Source organism: Colletes gigas, unplaced genomic scaffold (genome assembly GCF_013123115.1).
Source record: "Colletes gigas isolate AHSC1104 unplaced genomic scaffold, ASM1312311v1 Colletes_gigas_Sc00011, whole genome shotgun sequence".
NCBI lineage: Eukaryota > Metazoa > Arthropoda > Insecta > Hymenoptera > Colletidae > Colletes > Colletes gigas.
This window is the reverse complement of record NW_025106640.1, coordinates 5615972-5640381: the sequence shown is the minus strand read 5'-3', so window position 1 is coordinate 5640381 and position 24410 is coordinate 5615972. Positions and strand designations below refer to the sequence as shown.

Sequence of the window (24410 nt, the reverse complement as noted above, 5' to 3'; positions counted from 1 at the left end):
TTTTGAATGGCATTTTCTTTTTATTTTAATATCTGGACGAATCCAGTTCCCCATTTCAGGCTTTTGAACTGTAATTGATATTCTATTACTATCAAAGTACCCGTAAAAACTTTGATCTCAGGGTTCCGGTACTTACAATTTCTGAAACTTCAAAGTATCGAGTTCTGAGAACCCCGTAACTTCGGAGGATCTCAGAATTCCTTGGATGGTACGACTCGGGGAGGTCTTGGGATTCCGAGATTAGAGTGGCGCAGTTCCGCATCGAGCAGCTGTTGCACGAAACTGTTTGGTTTCAGGGGACCTGAAGAGGCGGCACTCTTGGAGCAGCGAGATCGACTACCAGCCAGCGGAAACGGAAGCTGTAGCGACCTCGGGTGAAGATCCCGCCGCCCCGTCCTCGGACGAAGAGGACAGAATCTCGTATAAGGTACCGAGCGATCTTTCCGCGAACGAAATCCATGAAAACCGTACACGTGCGCGCTCCGTTCCGTTCCGGACGCCTTAATTCCGCGACCGGCTAGGGAAAACAATGTCTCCTTTGTTCGACGAAATCACGACTCCGCGGGTCCCGTTTCCACGAGTAATTAAATGCCCCGGAGGCCTGTACTCGCTTCAAATGGAATTACCCCCGTAAACTTACTCGCGGCGTTCGTACACGATACACGGAAATCGGTCGATTGAAACGGGAACACCGGTTATTTGCATTTATATGGATCGAAACGTGGATCGAATTAGCGATCATTCGGTACCCGGATTTAATTATTGCAAACCCGCACACGGGGGGCCGCGCGTAATCGATACTGCCTGCACGGGGAATAATAAATTAACTCGGTATTGGGAAAATCGTATTCGAATGCATCGATCGAGGGTTGCTCGAAGGACAAACTGAGCGAACGTTTCTTTAACAGAGAGTGGTTCTCTCGAAACAAAGTAGCTTCCGAGAAACGCACTATAATCGTAAAAACCGTTTCATAGTTTATCGCGGGCATAAGAAATATAGTTGGGTGGTTGTCGTCACGAGAAGGAAAGAGGCATCGTAACACCACCGTTCGGGAAGATCCGTCGATGCAGGAGGGATGATGCATTGTCTCTGGTGCTCCTCGCGTTGCAACGCCACGATTTCTGCAGTTGCAGTTGTCGTTAAAGCACGGCGCTCGGGTTTTACGGTCTCCGTTGTCTGGCTGCAGTAGTAAAAGGAAATACACCGTTGCACCACGGCCGTTACGCATGGGCCGTCTCGTGCAATGATCCCCTCGCGCATATAAAACGTAATTTTGGTTAAACGCCCTGGGCTCGCTCCGTGGGCCGCTTTCGTTCCCACAATTTTCATGGGAAAAGTGCATGCACCGCGACTCGAGGCCGGTTTTTGCTCGAAACCCTTACGATTTCTTTTCTTTAACTTCGTCGAAACCCCACTGAAATCCTCGCGCATACCGACCCGGGGACTGTTTCAAACCTTCCGCGCAGGAACAATAGACTTTCGGTATCTTTCGTTCGTAAAATACTGCGAGATCAACTTAACTTAACTATAAAGTTATTATACGAATTTAAAAAAGAGAAAATTGTAGTTTAGAGAGGTCGTTGTACTTTTTCTTTAATTCCATTCCCGTGCCAGGGCATCGGAATATTTAATGGCCGTCACACGCGACCAGCATGGGGATCGTGCCGTGAAAAAGACGTACGATCCGCCGTCGCGGCGACCTGGAAAAAAAGCGTAACGCGGCGGCGTTGGAATTCTCGCGAGGCGCGCGAAGAAGCCACCCCGACACGCCGAAAAATTCCGATCCAAATAAAGACACAGACGGCACGGGGTGGCGGAGCCAGAGTCGGTACGGTTTTTGCCCGTACGCCTCGCATCCAGGATCCTTTACGACGCTTTCCAGGGAGGAACAACGAAGGCGTCGCGCGCTTCCACGGCTTCTGGCGGAAAGACCGGGGCGGTTAGGCGCGCGACCAAGAAACCGAGAAGAGGAACGACCGACATAAACGGCGACCGTTTCTCGCTCGTTACGCCGTCTGAAAATATCGACGCCGGGGCATCCTCGCGTTCCTCGACGCGATTTTCTACGCCGCGGTGGCTCCGTTCCTCTTCTTCTTCCTTTTTTCGGCAGGGGTTGCGCTCACCCGGAGACCGCCGCGATGGCTTCCGAGAAAACCGACGGATATCTCGCACGAAACGATTTATGCATCGGAATGCACGGAAAAATACGCTTGAAAAAGTATTCCGCCGGTAATCGTTGCTATTATTCGACTCTTTTTTCTCTTAAAAATCCATAATGCCCACAGCTAGCACGTTTGAAACTTAGTAATCGATTTTCCCGTAAACGAAACTACAAACGGAAAAATATCATTCCTTTTCCCCGACTTATTTTCTGTACGACTCCGAAATAAATAATTTCCACGGTACCGAACGGACCAAGAATCCGTAGGGCGAGGGTCAAGAGCTTCTCAAGCTATCATTTTATAAAATGGCCGTGGTGCAGGGGGTTATTCCTTGCTTTCGCGATAAGCTACGTATCTCGATACACTCAGAATCCCAGATTGTATATGCCTATCTTTATTATGGATTTCTCGGAATACGCGCATTACTTATGGGACGTCCTGATGGTTTGTTTGTCGGCGGCCCGCCAGTTTCTCGGAACCCTGCACGCTCCTGTGGGAGGATTGATTGCCGATTGACCGATTGCCTTGTGGACTGCGGTTTTCAGGCCTCGGATGGTCGCGCGCGCTGCTTACCGGTCGCCTATGCTGCTTTTTTGCACCGCGGCAGGAAATCGTATATTTCAGGCGTTGCGATGCTTCTTGCGGCGCGGAAGGTTCGCGTGAGACGCGGTCGCGTTATTGGCGATGCTTTTTTGCCGCCCGGGACGCTTAAGCGTCTGGAAGCTTCGATAGCTTCTATGGTTCGGTAACGAGGCTCGGAGATGTAAGGGTGCGCTTTTTAAAAAGGATCGAATTAATGCTGACGGGGTCGTGGGAACAAAGACGACCGTCACCCTCGTTTCACGACCGTGGTCGACGGAATTGGTTCACCAGACACGTTTCTGAACCCATTTTTTTACGACTCGAAAGGCCAAACGTAATGCTTTCTATGCAAGATCGACGGTCGCGCAGTAGCGATTGTTGCAGAATATGTGGAAAGAAGTGACGGTAATTTGCGTAAGTTTTGCCTTACACGAGAATGCGAGGGTCGTTGGAAAGGATTGCGACAGAAACGTCGAACCATTCTCAATTAAGCGCTTCGAATTCCGTGCTCGACTCAACGAGAGTTGTTCGAAGACTAATTTCGAGGCACGCGTGATTTACAGGCGGACGTGTGCTTGGGAACACAGACGGTTCTCCCGCGAACGTCTCGCGAATATGCAGGATAGAAACGAAACGAGCCGGCTCGAGCGTTATTACCGTGTTTGCCAAAAGGCGAACGTCGTGAGAAACGAACGACTGCTCCGACAGAAATACGACGCAAGAAACGGATATACTGGGTCGCGATTTCGCGATACCTACGAGTCCTTTCCAGCAGTATGGACTCGGGAATTACAGGACGGATCGCGCGTCGGGCGTTAAATCAAACCGAGAGGAGGTCCTCGTGATCGTTAATTGCTAGACTACGCGCCGTCCTCTAAAGGGATTTTATTGCACCGGAAAATCAGACACGGTACCGTTACTCGCGTACGGGAGGGCAGGCCATCTGCGTGGCACGGCAAAGAGCATAAACGTGTAAATGGCTGATAATAATCCCGACGGAGGGATTCTGAAGGGAATAAAGCGCGTTCTTTGCCCACGAGCTTTACGAGCCTCCTAGCTTCCCCTCGCGTCGAAGGTAAATAAAACCTCGCCGTTTCTGTCGGGGGATGAAACCGTACAAACCGTCCGCTTAAACGGTAAATATATTTTAAAAAAAATAATCCCTCGTCTCATCGAAATAACAAGCTCTCGAGACGAAACGCAATTGATATCGTTACAGCTCGCATCGAGCCGTGGCACATTAATTACCGTCTCCTTCTTCGAGCACAGTGATCGCGGTTACCATAAAACGGATTACAATATTATTACAGTTAATGGCATCGTGCGATCGCGAGCACAAATTACAGGGTCCGTTGCATTAAAGCCACGCGTTTTATTGACGTCGAAATTGTACGATTCGCGAATCTCACGCGATCGTGCCGTGGAAAAGAAATCCTTAGGCGATGTCGTAGATTGTGGCATTCTGTAAATAAACGAAGGTATAAACGGCTAATAACCACCCAGGGGACAGGCCTGATCAGCGAGCGGCCGTCCGCGGAGCAAACTAGACGTCGTAATTACGCTTTACGAGGATGCGAACGAGCGATTTCCGGGCGTGCATCGGCTACGTATCGAACAAACAACTTTGGTATGTCGAGCAACAAAAAGAGATAACGTCGCTCTTATCGGGACGTTATTGGGTACCGTTAACGCGGGGGACCCCCGATACCGAACAGGACAAGAAAGTTCTAGAAATGATGGTCAACCGCGGCGTTCTGAACGTTCCCGCGAACGGTTTCGATGTCGCGGAAGATGGCCGGGGAACTGTTAAAGCATGTCAAGCTCATTTTTGCTCGGTGATCAATTTACACTTCGCTACCATGTCACGGTCGACGGACGTACAATTATTCCGCCGCGATAAAAAGTATTTTAAAGACCATTTTCCAGCCATGCCGGCACCGGTCATTACACCGTTACGTCCGAAGGATCGAAAAGAGAGCAATGGTTTTAATGGAAGGCAGCAAAAGGATACAATTATTTATAAGGGGACATCGATGAAAGAACTCTCTTAACGTCGTTTCGTTTCTCCTCGAAACGCTTGCGTTCGGCGACCACCGAAATGGCTACAATTTTCTTAATTTACAAATCTTGGACAAATTAGTTCGGTAATTTTTTATCCAAGATGACGGACACTGATCCTTCAAACGACTCGCAGGATCGCGAAAACGCGGGAAGACCAGAGCCGCAAATGGCAAAAGTGGTGGCGTGCACGGTAATTCAAGCTAAGAGGTTGTAATTAACTTCGCCAGAGCCGGGAGAGAAAGGCGGACGCACCGAAAGGGAACGGGACGATGGAAAGGGGAGCGGAGAAGGACGTACGAGGGTCTCTCGGACGTTTCGGCCACGGGGAGAGAACGAGGGTACGGGAGAAACTCCCGGAAGGGGTCAGCCGGGGTTAAATATTCCGGGAAGGGAACCGACGACCCGCGAACACGCGAGTAAAAACGCGAAAACGCGTGACCTTTAAATCAATCACCGGTTTGGCCGCGCGAGAGAGTTCATTCTCACGCCGCCTCAACGTCCACGGACGAAGTTCACGATACGAACTCTCGTACGAATCGTCCTATTTCTTTATTCCACCGTCCAGTAACTGGTAATTTGCTCGATCGAACTCCCTCTTCTGACCTTTAAGTCGATCGAGGCTCGACCGAAGATTTCGACCTCGATCTTCCCTCGATGCACCGACGCTAGTAAGACGAGTAGAAACGACGAAAAAGTGGAAATTGTTCGAAGGAAGTCAAATATACCAAGAGAGTAATAATTTAATTCTACTTTAGACGACCGACAATTTTCCTTTATTAAGTCCGCGGAAATATGAAGCATGAGAAATACTGGTCTAATGCGTCTGCCCATTACTCGTTGATTCTACTTGTGCGAGCATCGATGTTGGCACGGTTCCAGCCAATTAGAAGACGATAACATCGACGGAAAACGGGTAATGGCATTCCTCGATCAACGTTGAGAACCCCGACGCAAGTAGAAACGTCGAGCAATGGACAGACGGGTGATTAAAATTTCACAAATTCCTACGAATCGACCCGATACGTTGAATTAAAAGTCAGTCGCTCGCGACTCGTTCCCATGAATTCTAACAGGATACTTTTCACCTAATGGATCGTAATGGCCGGAGTAACAGTACCATATTATTCTCGCGAACAACGCGGCGGAACAATAGTCGCGAAGGTGCTTACGAGATGAGCGCGGAGAAACCACTTTCCAGCGTGCGTACGGGCAAGATGGTTAGCAGAGGAAACGCCGCGGTAATTAAAAGCTCGTTAATGACCTTTCTGCCGGGATTCCTCGGATCCCTTCGGCGGCATCAAAGGATACCACAATGGCCTAGGAAGTTCATGAGTCAGTGGCGACGTCTTCATACGATTCTCCAGACCCCGTGACTCGTCGATTACCATTTTGCGTATTTTCAGGATCATTATTGTGAGAACATGTGCGACACGCGTTGCTTCGAAGACCATTAGCCGAGAAAAGATGACGAACGCCTGATAATCGGAATAAAATCCAGAACGACGCATCTTGCAACTTTGGATTTCGTGATTTATAGATCGTTGTGATTCCAAAATTCTTATAACCCCCGGAAAAATAGATACTACGTCGGAAGTCTAATATTGCATATGTACAGAGTGATTCTACAACGAAAGAATAACGTTTATTCGCCGAGGAGTACGAGGGCTTGGACATCAGCACAAATAGAAGAAGTGATTAATGGTCAGACGCGCCAGCCACGTCGCATTCAATCGCGCGCGTATCCGAGAAATTTTCAAATTCAATTATCTCGGAAACGAAAGAATCCCACTCGTTCTTCTCGATTTATTTTTACGTGGAACATCCAACACCGCGACCCGAAGTCAAAGCAGTTGTCTCTACCGCCAGAAAAGTCGAATGCCCGGCGCTTTCCAATTATCAGAATTCCTGGAGGAGGAGGATCCCACGATAACCGTTCGGGGTGGGGAGCAACCGGTAGCGGGATCGTTAGCTGAAATCGGTGACGAACCCGATGGACCCTTAACCCTACGTTTCACGTTCCACGGAAATTGATACTACGCGTCCGAAGCGCCGGACAGATAAGATCGAGCTGGCCGCGAGCGAGAAGCTAAACTAATGCCTCGTGCACAGTGGCGCGCGAGATAGATATCTTGAGAATTTCATTAGCATGATCCGGGAGGCTCGGCTCGCGCCGCCACCTCTTTCCCTCCCCTCTTTAACTTGTCACCTGGGGCTACCTCGCGTGTTCCTTCGCGCCACGGACCAGCCTTTCTGTCACTTAAGCCGGGCCCCTCCTCCCTCCCTGGACCCTGGACGATCATTTCTTTTCCAAAGGCCCCACCGACTCGATTAGTCGCTCGCTCTTAGATTCCTAATTATTTCACTCTACCCCCCCGGGAAACGTTGTTCGCCCTCCCTTATTCAAATTTACACGCCACGCAAACTTAATCGCTAATCTCGACACTGATAGTTGTACACCGACGCGTTTACACTCGATCAAAAATTGTCCAAATTCAAACGATTGTATAGAGATTAATAAATTTTATTCGTGGCTCGTTCAAGCAAAGAGTTTAGAGAACAAAGCCTCCTCTTTGCAACGACCTCTCGAAAATTGACGTACGATTTTTTCTGGACGAATTATCGCTAGATCCGAATCCTCATCTTCCAGAAAATTTAACTAGTATTTAGAAATGTAACGTAAGAAACTAGGTCCATTAGGCTACCAAAAAAGGTCCGCGAAGGAGGGAGGTTAAGAACCACCGATCTATTCCGTGTTCTCTTTGACCTGAACTCTATTAGTACGCCTTCGGAGTTGAAACGAGTCGTATCAGTCACTTGGGAAGAATTACCCCATATAACAAAAGAGACAGTGTAAATTATAACACCGAGCTCGTTGGAGAGTGGTTACTTAACCAGCCATTCAGCGCGTAAAATCGAAAGCGGTCGGGTGAAACGTCTTCATTTTTCACGGCCGCTAGAGTCCCGAGGTCGCGGCGTTTTCCTTCGGGCTAGCCCGCCTCGTTACCCGCGCAAAAGAAGAATAAAATTCCTCGACGTATTCGATCAGCCGCGAACAAATTACTGTATAATTTTCCCGCCGGCGCGATTACTCACGTTAATGGTGCAATAATTCATAGGGACGCGTTTGCGCCCCGGACCACGCGTAATGTCTTCGGGAGATCCGTCCACCGGGGGGGGAAGACGAAACGCCGGTTGAGAGATTCTTGCGGATGGTCCGGGCGTCGAGTAACGAGTGAAAATACAAACCGTACCCGTGGGAGAAGGAAACACTCTGCTTCAAAATAAAAACGTTATTAAAGAGGTGTTACCACTTCTGAACATAATGTACGCGATGCAAAATAAATTCCTCTACTATTGGAATAATCGAAAACGGTTTACAAAAAATAGCGTACGATCTAATGATAAATTTAGGATTTTATCTTTGCATCGTGCTCGTAGGAGGTATTGTAAGGTTTACAAGTGAAAAACTCTGAGAGGAATGCGGGACGAAACGCTGGGGACGCCTTCGTGACGCCTGCGAGCGAGCGTGGCGAAGAGAAAACGTCATATATCGGTGAACGCGTGTTGTTTCGCGGACGTTTGCTCATTTTTAATGCACAACTACTAAATCAGGCGGTGCACAGACATCGCCATAGGGAGCCATCGTTCGGCTGTGTTTACATTAACGCTGTAACCCGACTCAGGAACCGACGCCAGCCAACGTTCTCCCGCCCCCTCTTGGTCCCCCCGTGAACATAATAATATCTGCCGTTTAATTGAAAATACGTGGGAAAAGAAAAAAAAATGTTAGAGGATATGTTTAATGCTATCGCGTGACACGCCCAAGCACGAAGGAGTGCATACGCGACTGTATATTCATGAAATCTCGCTTCGCATTCGTTCCGCTCTTATCGCCTAGACGCCGCGGCGCATTTAACGCGTTAAGCGTCCCGGGATTCTTTCCGCTTCGCCCGCATCTCCCTCGCGAATTTATGAAACGACGAACGCGTTAGTAACGTCTCGAAATGGAATACTTCCGCCCGTCGAGAAAAATCCTTCTACGGGGTGATTCTAGAAACCAGAACCTAACCCAGGCCTAACTCAAACCAAGACACACTCTAGAAAAGGTTGAATCTTTTTGGAAACCATCTTTCGACGATGCAATTATCTTTTTTTATTTTTACGCAAGGGATTAACCCTTTGCACTCGGAGATTTTTCTTCGACCACCTACTACTAACTCAACGCACACTTTCTTACGAAATATACAGTAAATATCCAAGTAAACACATTTCTTTTTATATAATCACTTTAAAACAATTTATATTGTTGTGTTTCCTTGGAGTGTACATTCAAATTCTTTGCTGGATGACCCTTCAGAGGAGACAGCCGAGTGCAAAGGGTTAATTTTGAAATTAACAACGTCCCAGTCTCTGGTGTCACCCAGTATATACCGCTTCCGTGACCGTGCATGGTCTCGTGGTAGCCTATCGCGGTAAATCTCCCTCTCTTTCTACAAAGTGGATTATTAATTCGTTTCATAGGCGTTCAATTAACCCAGAGTCGAGTCGTGGAAATGAATTATTCGTCTGCGCGTCGGTCGTGCCCCGGTGCTTTACCGCGCCGCGGAAATTTACGGATGTCGCCTCGCATAAATAGCGGAGGCCCTGGCCACCGTGAAATTTACGAATGATCGCCGACCGCCTCGTAAAATTTCCGGCCAGCCTGCCACCCGTGTCCACCTCTCCCTCGGCGTCTTGCTCTTCCATTTTCATTGGAAACAATCAACTCCGGAAGTAGGGGGCCTCTGTGGTACAAGGGTATCCCCATCGTAGATTCAGCAGGGAATGGTTTTACATAAGAGTAATTTTTTTCCACCTTATTATATGAATACATCTTAATGTTATCAAAGTCAAGATATCCATCAAGTTATCCAAAAAAAAGGTGGACAGTCCATCAGCACCTGAAATAGAAAACTTTGTTAGTTTAACGTGTATTTGTGAGAGGATAGGAAAAGATGAACTTAAAAAGCTTTATATAAGAGTTATTTTTTGCTATCTATTTTATTATATGAATATCATTCATTAACGTTATTGTATTGAACTATGAGCTTCAACCTGGAGCTTTAAAGTCAAGTTATTCATGGCAAGACGAAGTTGGACAGTCCACCAGCACCTGAAATAGAAAACTTTGTTAGATTAACGTGTATTTGTGAGACGATAAGAAAAGATGGACTTAACAAACTTTATATAAGAGTAATTTTTTGCTATCTATCTTATTATATGAATACCATTCATCAATGTTATCACATTAAACTATGAGCTTCAACCTGGAGCTTCAGAATCAAGTTATCAATGACAAAAAGAAGTTGGATAGTCCACCAGCACCTGAAATAGAAAACTTTGTTAGTTTAACGTGTATTTATGAGATGATAGGGAAAGATGAACTTAAAAAACTTTATATAAGAGCTTTATATAAACTATGAGCTTCAACCTGGAACTTCAGAGTCAAGTTATCAATGGCAAAAAGACGTTGGACAGTCCACCAGTGTATTTGTGAGACGATAGGAAAAGATGAACTTAAAAAACTTCATATAAGAGCTTTATATAAACTATGAGCTTCAACCTGGAGCTTCAGAGTCAAGTTATCAATGGCAAAAAGAAGTTGGACAGTCCTCCAGTGTATTTGTGAGACAATAGGAAAAGATGAACTTAAAAAACTTTATATAAGAGTAATTTCTTGCTATCTATCTTATTATATGAATACCATTCATCAATGTTATCACATTAAACTATGAGCTTCAACCTGGAGCTTCAGAGTCAAGTTATCCATGGCTAAAAGAAGTTGTACAGTCCATCAGCACCTGGAATAGAAAACTTTGTCAGTTTAATGTGTATTTGTAAGACAATAGGAAAGGATGAACTTAAAAAACTTTGTTCAAGACTTCAGAAATAGTAATTAAAGGTTTCTTATTTCTGGTTTGCAGGAACATGGCTGTTCGGTGCAGACGGTGGACCTGGTGGCGGACTGTCCGTTGCAGGTGGTGACACCGTCCTCGAGGTCGCCGTCACCGCCCAGAACCGCGACGCCCCCGACGCCCCTCGCACCGCCGAGGAGCATGGGGCAACGTCCAAGCACCCTCTTGCGCCCCAAGATCTCTTTGACCTGGGTCCTACGCGGGCAGCAACAAGCTGCCTCCAATAACCATCATTCGGCTGCTACTGGGAACACAGGTCCGACTAAAACCGAGTAAAATAACAATCTTGATACACCATGAAGTATATTTGCATTGCAATTCGAATGTAAGAACACCGGTGTTCCCTTTGCAAAGGCACGAACGGCGATCGAGAAAGCTTGTCGCGAGACAGCAAGGAAAGGTCTTCGAGGAGGAGCGTGAAAAGCGTGAAGGAGAAGGATGGCCGCAAGGAGAACCTCGACACTGAGAAACGTGAAAAGAAGATGCTGCACAGAATCGAGAAAATCGAGAGGACGGAGAAGCTGGAAGTTCAAGAAAAGGTTCGTTTTACAAACTAAAATATGAAGATATTTATATTTATACTTAACTGTTATTTCTTGCAGGGTATCAACAAAGAGGTACTCGTCAACGAAAGGCCGCTGGACAGTCCCCTGGATAAACACTCTGAGAAGGAATTTTCGGGGCTGAAGGATACCAAGGAGAAGGATAAAGTTAAAAGGGCCGTGTCCGAACCATCTCTCGTGTCTCGCGAGTCGACGTCCACGCCGAGTGGTCGGGAGAAACACAGACACAGAAGAACCAAACGGTCCCACAAGCCCAGACCCCCCAGCAGATTTGGCTACGAAATCGCCGACCTCGACGCGTTTCTCACGAAGGTACTCGAAGCGTTTGTCAAACTGTCGGGAAATATTGTTGAAATATGGAAAACTTTCAGGCCTCCATCGAGAAGCCAGCAAACATCCCAGTGGTCCTATCCTTTCCATCGGTTTTGTACCAGACTCAGGGAGGAACTCAGGACGAGATGGCTCTTCCGCTTGGGACAGTCGTGAACGCAGTCTTCAAGAACCAAAGCTGGTTGTACGTTCAGACTCCACACGGCCAAGAAGGATATGTCGGGTACGCAGCGTGTCTACCGTTAGGAATATTGCCTCAACCAACGAGAGGTCCTTGCTGGGAGGATTCCACGGACGTGTTTCCTCGTCCCCTAGGTAGAAATAGTTTTATAAATACTCGGGTCGAGAAGATCTTGATTGCAAGAGTAGCTCCACTGATTAAAGTTCTTCTTCCAGGGAATATGACGGACACGGAGAAGCTGAGGGATACTCGATCGGAGTGTGGAGCGCGTGGCAGAAACACGAGGGTAAGGCGAGGTTCCAGAGACGCGGTTTCCGCCTGCGGTGAACGCAGCGTGGACAGGCTGTATCTCAGGGCTGCAGCGAATGCTAGAACCAAAGGATCGCGTCACACCTTGCTCGTCATACGCAGTGATTACGAGGCTCGAGGCGGGAACGCCCTGAGCGTCTCCAAAGGTGACGTTGTCGCTCTCCTCAGCGATCACGTCAGTGATTGGTTCTGGGTTCGTTCGCGGGACGGCAGAGAGGGCTTCATACCTGCCGTGATCGCGGGTCACGGTTTCCTATGACGGTTACGTCACCTATTGTACACCGCTATATCTTACAGACTCTCGCGAGTAAGCGTTTCCGCTAGAAACGGAGATTGTCGTTGCGCGTAATCGACGAACAACATGTATATTTTGTAAAAAGTTTTTATGTCATGTTTTATAAAATGCACATTGTATTAATATATTTATTAAAGAATATATGTAACGAGTCCGTTCTATTCCGTAAGATCATTCGTTTGACACTTTGGTTGTTCGCGCTACGCAAACTTTAACATTAATTCGCGGTAATTGAAGTTCGTACACACGTCGAGATTGTTCGAGGAACCGGCTACACTGAGCACCTTTTGCGGAGTCACTTGATAAACAATACTGTACACTGTGTTACTGGATGTGGGCACTTTGGCCAACGTTTCTCCTTGATACGTCAAATGATAGACGTGGGGAGCTGTTCCGGCGGCTATCACGCGTTCCTCGAAAATATTTGCAACGTGGATCCCCTCGTCGGGAAGATCGAACACGGTAGCTGCTTCCATCGTGCGCATGTGCCATAAGGACAAACTTGGACCACCGCCGCATAACTAAAAAAATTATCGTATCGCTAAATTATTATTGTTCTTTATTAAATATTGACGTCTGATTAGCTATGATTCGAAAATGCCACCAGCTATAAAGGTAAGTAACTACATATTGTTGGGGCACGAAAGAAGGTGCTCGAAAACCAGATCAAATGAAAAGCAATATAGTATACGCACCAACCAATCGTCCGTGAAATCTATAGCACCGATCCATTTTCCTAGCCATGGTCGTGCAACCTTGTCTATTAAATGAGGCGTTAATATATTGGTATTTTCTTTCTTTCGTAAATCCCATAACCTTACTGTTCCATCTTCGCTGCAAGAAGCTAGCTGGTTGCCCCTGAAAAGCACGGTGACATTTGTTACGCAAAACTTATTAAAATATTCGGTAATTGTTACATGATACATACATTAGGGAGAGCCCATGAATATAATCCGTATGTCCTTGCAAATGTCTGAGAATTTTACCATCTTCTAGACTAATTACATAAATGTTATTATCGCCACAGCCAGCATACAAAACATGACTTGATTTAGAATATATCAGATAATTTATATCTGGCTTTTCATAGTTGTCCCTAGAAATTGAGCGATGTTAATACTGTCTGTGTTAATATTATCTGTTTACAATCGTAGTAAGTATATAGCCATACTTGTTAACTGGGATTTGTACGGTCCAAGAAGCTTTATTCTTTTGAGCTTTGCTGGAGGTAACTGTTTTCCAAGACCATCCAGATATTTCACCAGACGTTCCTGTTATTAGAAAACTATCCGTGGATGCCATACTCTCCACCTGCTGATTCTGGTGGGCAGTGAAATGATAATTGGGGCCTTGTAACTCATTCTCTTCCACTTTGTGCGGCCCTAAAGCCTTTGATAATCTATAGAAATAAACGAAATATATTGTAGATCCTTTATTAATGCGTTATTATAACTGTTTTCAACCTCTACTCGATACTAATTACATAAGACTGATTTTGTTTAATTATACAATCCACCTTTACAGCTTGTTTACTATCATGAACGAAATGTTTTTACTTACTCAAAAACTGAGACATCCCCATAAATATTTCCAGCCACTAAATAATTTCCATCCGGGGAGAATGTCTGCGATAACACAGTGTTGTAAAATAACTTTTGATTATATATATCAGGCATCATTTGTTAAACAATTCTTTCCGTGGCGTATCATAAATTGAGGTTAGAGTATTGTACTAGACCGGGAACTGCGTTCACTCGAGTATCGTAAACAAGTATGCGAGCTTGTAGAATTCGAAGTATCGAGAAAGACTAACACTCGTCCTTTTCTTTGAGATAGAGAAATCTGAGCCTTGCCTCTTGGCTCTAGATACAAATTAAACCTCTTCGAATCTCGACTGTACAGACGTTTTTATGTTTATATTAATAAAACATCAAAATTACAGTATATAAATATTTTCTATGCTTCTTATTTACCCCCCTACCTCTTCCCAATTAATTCCCCAATTTTTATAAATTTTAAAGTCTTATAATCCTTTGTACCTGCTTCAAATATTACTCGAATCTAATTAATATCTAATTAAGTTCTTCAACCAGTTCTCTATACATTTTTTCATGTAATTAATAAGTTATAAATGATTACTGAAAGCGATAACGATTTTATTTATTGCATTAAAAATTAAGGGGACAGAATTCAGGGATTGTTTATTGCTGCTGAAGGTGTGGGTGTTCAAGACTACCTACACATACAAGACAATCTACACACGCAATCATATTACGCTATATCATACGCAATCCGGCAAAAACGTGCAGTAAAACAGTATCGCCATCTAATATCAGGGATTCGTACTGCAAAAATCGTCCCAGGATCACAGAATGTTAGTGGAGGTATCCGGAGCACAGGTTCCCCCACCCCTGCTACTCCTGATACGCAGTACCTTGATTAATCATTAATAACTCCTTTTCTGGGATTAAAATATGAACTTTTAGAATTTAAGAATATAGTATAGACCCTTGACTACATTCAAGGATGCTTTTTAGAACCATTCCGCCAGTAATTAACAAGATATTAACGAATATCGGAAGTCGGAACATGTACGGCTGTATCACTGTCTGCTTTAATCGATTAATTATCCATTTTTCAACAATAGCAGACATATTTTGGCTATTAGAGAACAAAGGAGACATCCCTGGTAACACTCAAGGACCGATTTTGTAAGGCTCCATGCTCTAATTAATTAGTTATTAGCGATTGATCCCCAAGATGTCGTGTTAAAAGGTTAGGAAGAGTGTGCCGACTTCCGATATTCGTTAATAACTATTTAATAACTCATGGCGTGGTTATAAAAAGTATCCTTGACTCTTGCCAAGGGTTCATACTATATTCTTAAACTCTAAAAGTTCACAATTTATTCCCAGGAAAGGCGTAATTAGTAAATTAAGGAGCAGTAATTCATTAAATACGAAGAAATACATAGTACACCATTTCCGCCACTAGTTGGCGCCACATGTCAAAAATCAATAATTCAACGGTTTTAATGAACTAGTGCTCCTTAATTTACTAATTACGCCTTTCCTGGGAATAAATTGTGAACTTTTAGAGTTTAAGAATATAGTATAAACCCTTGGCAAGATTCAGGGATACTTTTTATAACCATGCCATGCCTCATAAAACAGTTATTAACGATTATCGGAAGTCGGCACACTGTTTCTAACCTTTTAACGCGACACCTTAGGGAACAATCGCTAATAACTGATTAATTAGAGCATGGAGCCTTGCAAAATTGGTCCTTGAATGTTGCCAGGGATGTCTACTTTGTCCTGTAATAGCCAAAATATGTCTGTTATTGTTGAAAAATGGATAATTAATCGATTAAAGCAGGCAGTGATACAGCCGTAGATGTTCCGACTTCCGATATTCGTTAATAACTTGTTAATTACTGGCGGAATGGTTCTAAAAAGTATCCTTGAATGTAGCCAAGGGTCTACAGTATTTTCTCTATATAAGCTCGGAACTCGTCCACGATATAGGCAAATATCATATCCCCTCTACTTATCCCCACTGCGTACCGTTAGAACTAAGCACTCGCTGTATCGGCGAGTATGCCTTCCTATGGGCGGTTCCCCAAGATAGCGGCGCGTTTGACAGTCGGTCGTCGAACATTGTCATACGATACGGGCTCAAATTACTAAGGCAACACTAGTGCAATAATACAAATTTTTTATTTTTCCTTTTCTTGTTTTGAAACTTTTAACATGTCTGTGACAGTTTTCTGATTTAACTAAGATCAAGTACAACATAATTTTTATTATTGTTTTTCATAAATTATAATATACATTTGACCTTTCTTTAAAGTGTATCCTCATCTGAAAAAAGGAATTGTAATTTAATTGACCTATCATTTATTTGCCGAAATCGTGAGACAACTCAGAGTAAAATAAGTTGGTTAAACAGTTTAAATTCGCAAGTTATGTATATCTTTTCGGGTTATATCACTATTGCAGTAAACGATCGATACATACATATATGTACTGAAGTTATGACACGATTTAACTAGTACATATACAATATTAAATCAACAACGAAATTCATCTTTATTTTTGTTCTTCCTTTTTTCAAACTTCATCAACATATTCGTGACACTTTTCTGATTAAAATGACACCAAATACGATATACAATTTAGGTCCTATTTACTAACGCAATAAGAAATCAAAGGCATGCATCGGCTCAAGTGACTCCACGTCGGCTGTATCGAAACACAGGCGATGTTTACGCGAGCCTATACAGAATCAGTATTTCATTCTGCGACCTCTACCAAGAGAGGTAGAAGTCAGAATTAGAACACCGATTTCGTATAGGCTCGCATAAACATCGCCTGTGTTTCGTTACAGCCGACCCGAAGCGAAGGAAGCGATAGCAAATTCGGCGATGCTCGGCCGCTCAGTCCCTCTTTGTCATATGCTCGCTGTTCTTTTCTATACTCGCCGCCTCCAGTAGGCGTCAACAAAGTATCAAGAATCGTTTCTCGTCCACGATATAGCCGAGCGTTGAGCCCCGAGAGCGTCGCTTCTATAGAGACAATACTGTATACTACATTCTTCAATTCTAAAAGTTCATATTTTAATCCCAGAAAAGGAGTTATTAATGAATAATCAAGGTACTGCGTATCAGGAGTAGCAGGGGTGGGGGAACCTGTACTCCGGATACCTCCACTAACATTCTGTGATCCTGGGACGATTTTTTGACTTCGAAACCCTGATATTAGATGGCGACACTGTTTTACGGCACTTTTTAGCGCTATATTGGAATAAGGATCGCTTCCAGTATTCGTTTATAACGTATTATTAATTAAATTAATTAATGTATAGAGAAATGGTTGTTGAACTTAATTCGAATAATATTTAGAGCAGTTTTAAGGGATTATAAAACTTTAGAATTTATACAAATTAAGGAATTAATGGGAAAGGTAGAGGACAGTTTAAATAAAAAAGAAGGAAAATGTGTACTATGATTTTTTATTAATTTTCGGAATTTTTATAAGCTGAGTGACACTGTGCATATTGAGTAAGACTTGGTGTGGTCCAGATAAGCATAATTAACAGCCATTTCCATTGCGAAACATTCAGGAGAAAGAACAGACATGCTTTACAGCATACATATTGATCATGTATTAATTAATTATCGAAGAAAAAGAAATTTATTTTACTATTCCTACAATGAAACATGCCGTTCAAAGCATTTTAAATTTTCTGAAAATACATTTGTATTTTTTATATAAAATTTATTTATGACATTTCTTTATAAGCATAGTGCTATATACATATTACATATATAACTTCTGTTTATTACAATAATATACAGAAATATATATTGCAGTATAATTTTATTTCTTTTACATATAATATAATAAAATCTTGTTCGATCTAAAATTACGAAACTACACAATATCAAATATTTTAAAAATTTTACATCTAAGATATATATTACAGAAAATGGATATTAACAAGATTTCATTATTTATTTCTATTAATATTTTGTTAAACTTATGCGTAGGAAATCAAGACAACAGACCTGTGAAGTTGGGAAGCTCCCTTTACTATTATATCTTTGACATACATTAGTTAATTTCTTTTTTTTTTTTAAATATGGTACAATCAATAATTATAAATCATAAAAAAATGTGATTTAAAAATCCTCCTCTATTTATGGTTGTAACTATTTATACACCTCTCGACCTCCGTTACAAAATATCGAAAATTACATCCTTGAATTATCATTCTAATTTTTTACATCTAATCTTGCTTCAAATCGATATTAATCTCTATTATATTGAGTAGTATACACTAGAAACATTTCCACGTATCTTTATTTGATAAAAGAACTGAAATGTTTATTAACAAAAGTAGAAAAGGGTTGAAATTACACTAAACAAAATATAAAAAGAACATTTCAATCAGAGAAGTAAAGATTTCTAAATCAATTGTTTTCCTACCTTATGTGTTCCGTACAATTTCGATACAATAAATTAATTACATCTCTAGTTGTAACTTTGTTCCTAATATGTTTCTTAACATTTCAGTCACTCGGGGAAATGCGAAACGACGCTTATAAAACTAAAACTTTTCCAGGACCTCCGGATGAAGACATTTTATAATGCAATTTAATAATCATCAAATAATATTTTTGCAAGAGGTCCTAATTGTATAGATAGGTAGTAGTTTTTTTTTTTTAAATTCATATTTATAATATATTACAATATATCTACTGTGAATCATTCTTAAAATTCGAGCTACTTTAAAGTTCAGATTCCACTGACTTTCATGATCCAAGTTACGTTCGAGCCGAATTTTAAGCCTAAATAAAATTATTATACAACCGATCGTTTCATTATTCCGTGCTATCGTTAGTCGCTCCTTTGATAAGACTCAACTTCTGTCTTCTCGCGAGATCAAAACGTACGAAAACGGTGGTGTAGCATTCACGCAACGCCCATATGGCGAACTGATTACAAAATGTTTTAAAAATGCAGTATTTTTCTGTATTACATTTGACGAAATAATAGCAACATTTTACAATCTTTATTTGTACATTTTCTTTTTTTCTTTTCTTTTCGTAAAACATATGTAACTGCATTACTCACCTTTACCAATGATCAGGACAATAAATAGGGAATATAAGAAAAATGCACATCGTAATCTTAAAAAAAAGATTCACGCAGTCGAATTAAAAGACATCACACGAATTTCAATAATTTAGAGTTTTCTCCTTCAGGTGGAAAGGTACAGACGATGATAATCGTTAGCTCCAAAAGCACAATTACATTTTGGACACTTTCGTTGCCGCGTTTCGTATCTCGTACGCAAACAATCCCAACAGAATACGTGAAAACACTTTGTTAAAACTGCATCTTTGCGCTTTACTTTGCAGGAAGGGCACGTAAGAGTCTCTTTATATTCTCTCAATTCCTCCGCCATCACTTCGTCCAATGTTTCAGCAAGCTCAATCTTTTTCATCCTTTCGACTTTACGTCTCAATTGAGCTATCTCCTCCTGCAAATAAACGCAATAAAAATAATTTATATTTTTATCACATCACGGATTAGAAGAATAGGATCGACTATCTTTTTTTAAACTCACCTGTAGTCTTTTTGTTTTATACGCTTCTGCTTCTAAGGAACTGGTTTTTTCAGCCACAACTTGTTGCGCCTCTTTCATCTGAGAATGATATTTTTCTAAAAAGAAAAAAAAGAAAAGAAAATATAATACGTATACGTTAAACTAAATTAAGTATTTATAAATGAGTCCCTTACCAAGATGAAGTTTTAAATCAGCTGCGGATTGAGCGCTTTCGATAGCTTTCCGTTTATGCATCTCCATCGCTTGCTGCCTCAAGGCCAATTCTTTCTCGACAGTAGCAAGGGAGTTCTGCAAAAGGCGCTCTTTTTCTTCTAATTTCCGAACAACCACATTAGCAGCTTCGACTTGCGTTGTTAATGTAGACACTTGCTCCTTTAAAACATCTTTCTCTTCTCTTGCCAATTTGTGCAGCTGATTGCTCTTAATTCTCTCTGTCATGAGTTTGAAGTTCGCGTCATCTTTTTCGCGTAGCTGTTGTATCAATCTGGAGTTCTGCTCCTGCATGTCCTCAAACGCTTGCCCAGTTACTTCCATTTCGTTTAAAAGAGCCTCTTCTTCCTGCAGCCACACACAACTCTGTTCAGCATTATTCTCAGTTCATGGTTTTAAGCAAGATTTGTAATTCAAACAGTTTCTCCAATTGGCGAATATACTGTTTCTTATGTTAGCTGATTGCGAATCGTCGATACGGGAACTTACCTGTTTCTGTGAAGCAACTTGGCGCTGTAGCGTGTACGCTTGCTCCTCTAGCTTTTTAATTTTTATCTGTGCATCCTCGTCCGCTAACTTTTTTCGCTCTTCGCGTTTACTTTCCTAAAGACACATTGAACATTTTTTATGTCAGAAAATAATAAAGAAAATTGTAAAGCAAGGCGTTACGGAACAAACACGTACTTGGATTTTCTTTATTTGTTGGCGTAATTCCTCTAATTCCGCTCTTGTTTTTCGTTCAGCAGCCATCAGTTGCACTTTATCTCTTTGCTCTTTTCCAACACCTTTGTACATGTCTAACAGTAGCTTCATTTCTTTCATTTCGTTCACAGCCTTTCTGTAATTATAACGAAACAGAACGATAAATGAATACGAAACGTGCAAGAACAAAAATTTCTCACAAAAAATACAATACGTGAACGTACTTCAGTTGTGCTTTCAGATCTCTGACAAGTTCTGATTCCGCAACTTTCGATTCTTTAGCGCGATGGGCGGGATCACGGTGTTCGGTTTTAACAGTTTCTTTCTTAATGTCCTTCTCGCGTTTAATATCTTTTTCTTTCTTTAGAGTTGGAGAAGTTAAAGTCAGAGAGTCTGGAGTACCTTTGTTTCCTTCCCCTTCCCCAACTTCAATAGTTTCAACGTCTTCCTCTCCACATTCTCGTTTTATAGAAACACCGCTTTCTTCTTTAATCTACGTCAGTAGAAACATATAAATCCATTATTCTAGAAACTGTTTTTATAAAATTATTCGAAAGCACAGATTAATTTAAACGGTATATTATTTTATACCTGCGTAGAACCTGGAAGAGAATTAGAAGCGTCTTCCTCCTTTCCACTACCATCTGAGTTATTACCCTCCTTATTTTCCTGAGATGTTTGTTGACCTAATTTAGTTGTTAATTCCTCGATTTCTTTCTTTAGCTATAATAAATCATAGGTGTTGGCTATAAAAATACTTTTATTTTGTTAATTTCAATATTTCCTTTAAATGTTTTAGTAACACATACCCTTGGTATTTCTGAAGAAGCTTCTTTGTATTTCCGTTTGTAACGATGAACTTCGCCTTTAAGTTGCTGATTATGATTTTGAAGGGACGTTATCAAGTGCCTCATTTCTCTATTAATTGGTCCTGTTTGCTCGTTCGCCGCTAAATTTTGTTCAAATTCGATTCTTAACATTTCGTATTCCTTTCGTAATTGCGCTAACACATCTTCCAGTTGTATACATTCCCCGCGCAATTTCTTTTGGGCCATTAACTCTTCGCTCTAAGACGTCAACAATAAGTTTAGATAAATCCTTATAAAATTTGTATCAAAAGAATACACTCACCTCCATCATTTCGATATGTCGTAAATGGGCGTTTTTACTGGATTGTAACTGTTGGCGGGCATCGTCTAATTGAGTTTTCAGTTGCATCGATTCATTGTACAATACAGAAAATTGTGACTGTAAACATTTGTATTCCGTTGTCTCAACAATAACTGATTCCGGAAGTTGCCGTATCTGTAAATACAAAATATATTTGAAAATAAAATTGAATGAAATATTTAATACGATGTTAAGACGGCCATTGACCCAATTTTTACGTGTACTTTGTCTACTTTATTTAAATGTAAAGAAGTGAACACAAGAAACAAGCAAAAGCAAGTTAAACATGAGTATTTATTGCACATGATATCAATTTACATTCTGTACCGTGCATCGTGAAGATTATATGTACAAAAACCAGAGAACTCACATCCATTTTTAATTTTTCTACTTCTTTCAATGCGTCGCGATGTTGTTGATGCAGTTTATCCAATTCTTGCAGTCTGTTATTGGCTAGCTCCCTCGTCTCTTCTAATTCTCTCTGCAAATCTTCGACCTGCGCGCAAGACAAAAATTAAACGTATTAATAATAATTAAGAAACTAATGAGAAAGTTGTGACATACCTTCGTTTGTGAAACACTAGATGCAACTAGGGTATTTGGTTTATTGCTACCCTTTTCATCTGTACCATGTATTTGTTGAAACGCCTTTAGCTTTTCGATAGCTTCTCCAAGATGATGCTCCAATTTATCATTACGCGCGCGCACTTTATTCAATTCGTACTGAAGATCATCCACTTGATTACGAAGTTCTGCAGCAAGAGTATCTTTCCCTGTTATAGTATCTTGCAATTCTGACATCTGCAGAGTAACATATTTGTTGAAAAATACATAATTATAAAAACATAACGTATTACAATAAATAAATCGAAGTTACCTTCAATGAGATGGTATGATATTTCTCATGAAGCTGTATGTTTATTGCTTGAAGATTTCTATTTTCCATTTGTATTTCAGAATTTGCTCTACGTACGACTTCATCGATATTGGGTGCATCTTCTGAAAAATAGTAATACCGTTAACGTGCAATTCAACTTGTTACATTTATGAACACATGAGATTAAATTACCTCCATCAAACTCTCCTTTAAGCGCGAGGGTAATTTTCTCGTTTCTTTGAGAAAGACGATCAAACGCTTGCACAACTTTAGAAACTGCGCGTTTGGATACTTGGACGCGATTTGCCAGTTTATCATCTAATTCCTCTTTATCCCAAGATGAAAGTTGCATGAGAAATGATGTTGTAGCTTCACTTTCATCTGTCAATTAGTAACAAAAATATGTAAACTATATGCACTTATTGGTATAGCAAGTGATTTAACAAGTACTTCTTACTTTTATTTTCTGATTCATCGGCTGTTTCTGCATCAAATCTCTGAAGTAATACACGTATATCTTCATTTAACTGATTCCAATAACGATTAACAACATTGAGCACTGCATCATCCTGCATTTGTCGTTTTTCTAATTGTTCTATTCTTTGCCTTAACTCTGCCTCTATTCTATGACGCTGTTCTAATCGCTAAAAAGATTAACAAAAGAACTAAGTAACCAAGCAAACAAAATAATTTTAAAAAAATACTGAATTCTCTGAGTATTTATCATATTTGGTAGAATTACTAAAAAATAATGTCAAACATTAAGAGAAATTATATATTATTTTTGTTTTAATTTAACTCTTCTATGGTATAATCATCTGTGCTTATAACATACAATGTATGTTTACAATAAGATTTTGATCTGAGTTAATATTAATTAATTATTCTTACATAACAAATTCTTAGTTTTTCAATTGATTAAGAAAGATTTTTTGTGATACATAATTATTAACTTTAAATTGTTAAACGATAACAATTGCAAATGAACTCCTATTATTTATAATTATGAAAAAAATAAACAATAAATATTGCGATGAATGTAAACAAAATGATATGTAGATACCAAAAATGTTGTACATAACTTTCGATTTCCAACATTACTCTATCTTGTGCTAAATAAAAAGCATTACCTGGGCCAACTTTTTATTTTGAAATTGTAGAACTTTCATGTCCATTTCTTCGAGGGTCGATATAGGCCCGATTAAAGTAGGTTCGAATTGAACTTTTTTAATGGGGGGCTGGGATCCCGAATCCCCGCTATCTGCAGGTCGCTTTGACATTTTGTGGTAAGCGTAATCCTTTCTGAAACCAACGAAATGAAAAGAACATGATAAATTGTACTTCGTAAGTGTCCAGAAAATTTTGTTATTGATCAAAAAGAAGTTCGTACCTCGTACCGTGTGTTAATACCTCCAGCGTTCCTCTCCCGCAAATATCTTGGAGTTTCTATATTGCTATGTCATTTTTAAATGCCAAAAACCTGTCGAAAAGAACTCACTTTCGACAGATCTTTACATTTTAATAAAGACGATCGACAAAAAGTACGTGCCCACAGCGGAAGCCGCCATTGTGTCACGGCGTTGCATACGCGGCAAATCAAAAAATAAGGTGAAAACATCGACGTTCACCATGGATGCAGAATCGACATAGATGTGAAACGTAGGTCTCGTTCTCTTGGAATCACTAATGGTGGCGATGCATCTCGTATTCGCCACTAGACGGCTCCAATGGAAACCGATTCTCGCAAGTTTGTCGACAGCGTCAAAACTTTTTAGTAAATTGGAAGTTCATCTATCGCAGATTGGATATCGTAATTCGTTACGATATCGATTGGCGAAACAATATAATTCAATTATATATGGGCATATGGGCACCCTAC

The 24410-nt window shown here is 41.3% G+C and overlaps 3 protein-coding genes across 5 annotated transcripts in view; 1 reads left to right on the top strand and 2 right to left on the bottom strand.

Annotated features, from left to right (window-relative positions):
- Positions 1-12407, top strand: part of LOC122398184 — a 68241-nt gene extending 55834 nt beyond the window's left edge. For both annotated transcript variants that reach the window (XM_043397852.1, XM_043397851.1), the window contains 6 exons: positions 297-427; positions 10770-11016; positions 11115-11299; positions 11363-11635; positions 11695-11968; positions 12050-12407. In XM_043397852.1, coding sequence (XP_043253787.1) covers positions 297-427; positions 10770-11016; positions 11115-11299; positions 11363-11635; positions 11695-11968; positions 12050-12402 — 1463 coding nt within the window. In that variant the 3' untranslated portion in view covers positions 12403-12407. The remainder of the gene's footprint in view (positions 1-296; positions 428-10769; positions 11017-11114; positions 11300-11362; positions 11636-11694; positions 11969-12049) is intronic.
- Positions 12408-12536: 129 nt separating this feature from the next.
- LOC122398185 (THO complex subunit 6 homolog) lies at positions 12537-14307 on the bottom strand. The gene is made up of 5 exons (XM_043397853.1): positions 13999-14307; positions 13610-13837; positions 13367-13534; positions 13134-13296; positions 12537-12959 (listed from the first exon to the last, which is right to left on the bottom strand). Exons 1-5 carry the CDS (start codon positions 14115-14117, stop codon positions 12639-12641), a joined length of 999 nt encoding a protein of 332 aa, XP_043253788.1. The 5' UTR covers positions 14118-14307; the 3' UTR covers positions 12537-12638.
- Positions 14308-18014: 3707 nt separating this feature from the next.
- LOC122398108 (E3 ubiquitin-protein ligase Bre1) lies at positions 18015-24108 on the bottom strand. 2 transcript variants are annotated; one of them, XM_043397706.1, is made up of 16 exons: positions 23922-24108; positions 23662-23833; positions 22989-23175; positions 22724-22912; positions 22532-22653; positions 22219-22455; positions 22025-22150; positions 21616-21789; positions 21294-21551; positions 21076-21207; positions 20709-20977; positions 20467-20620; positions 20272-20385; positions 19746-20148; positions 19573-19667; positions 18015-19485 (listed from the first exon to the last, which is right to left on the bottom strand). In XM_043397706.1, the coding sequence occupies exons 2-16, from the start codon at positions 23809-23811 to the stop codon at positions 19204-19206; spliced, it is 2892 nt and encodes a 963-aa protein (XP_043253641.1). In that variant the 5' UTR covers positions 23812-23833; positions 23922-24108; the 3' UTR covers positions 18015-19203. The 2 variants fall into 2 exon arrangements, with proteins under 2 accessions (XP_043253641.1, XP_043253642.1); XM_043397707.1 differs by having other exon boundaries at positions 19746-20130.
- Between the last annotated feature and the right edge of the window lie 302 nt (positions 24109-24410).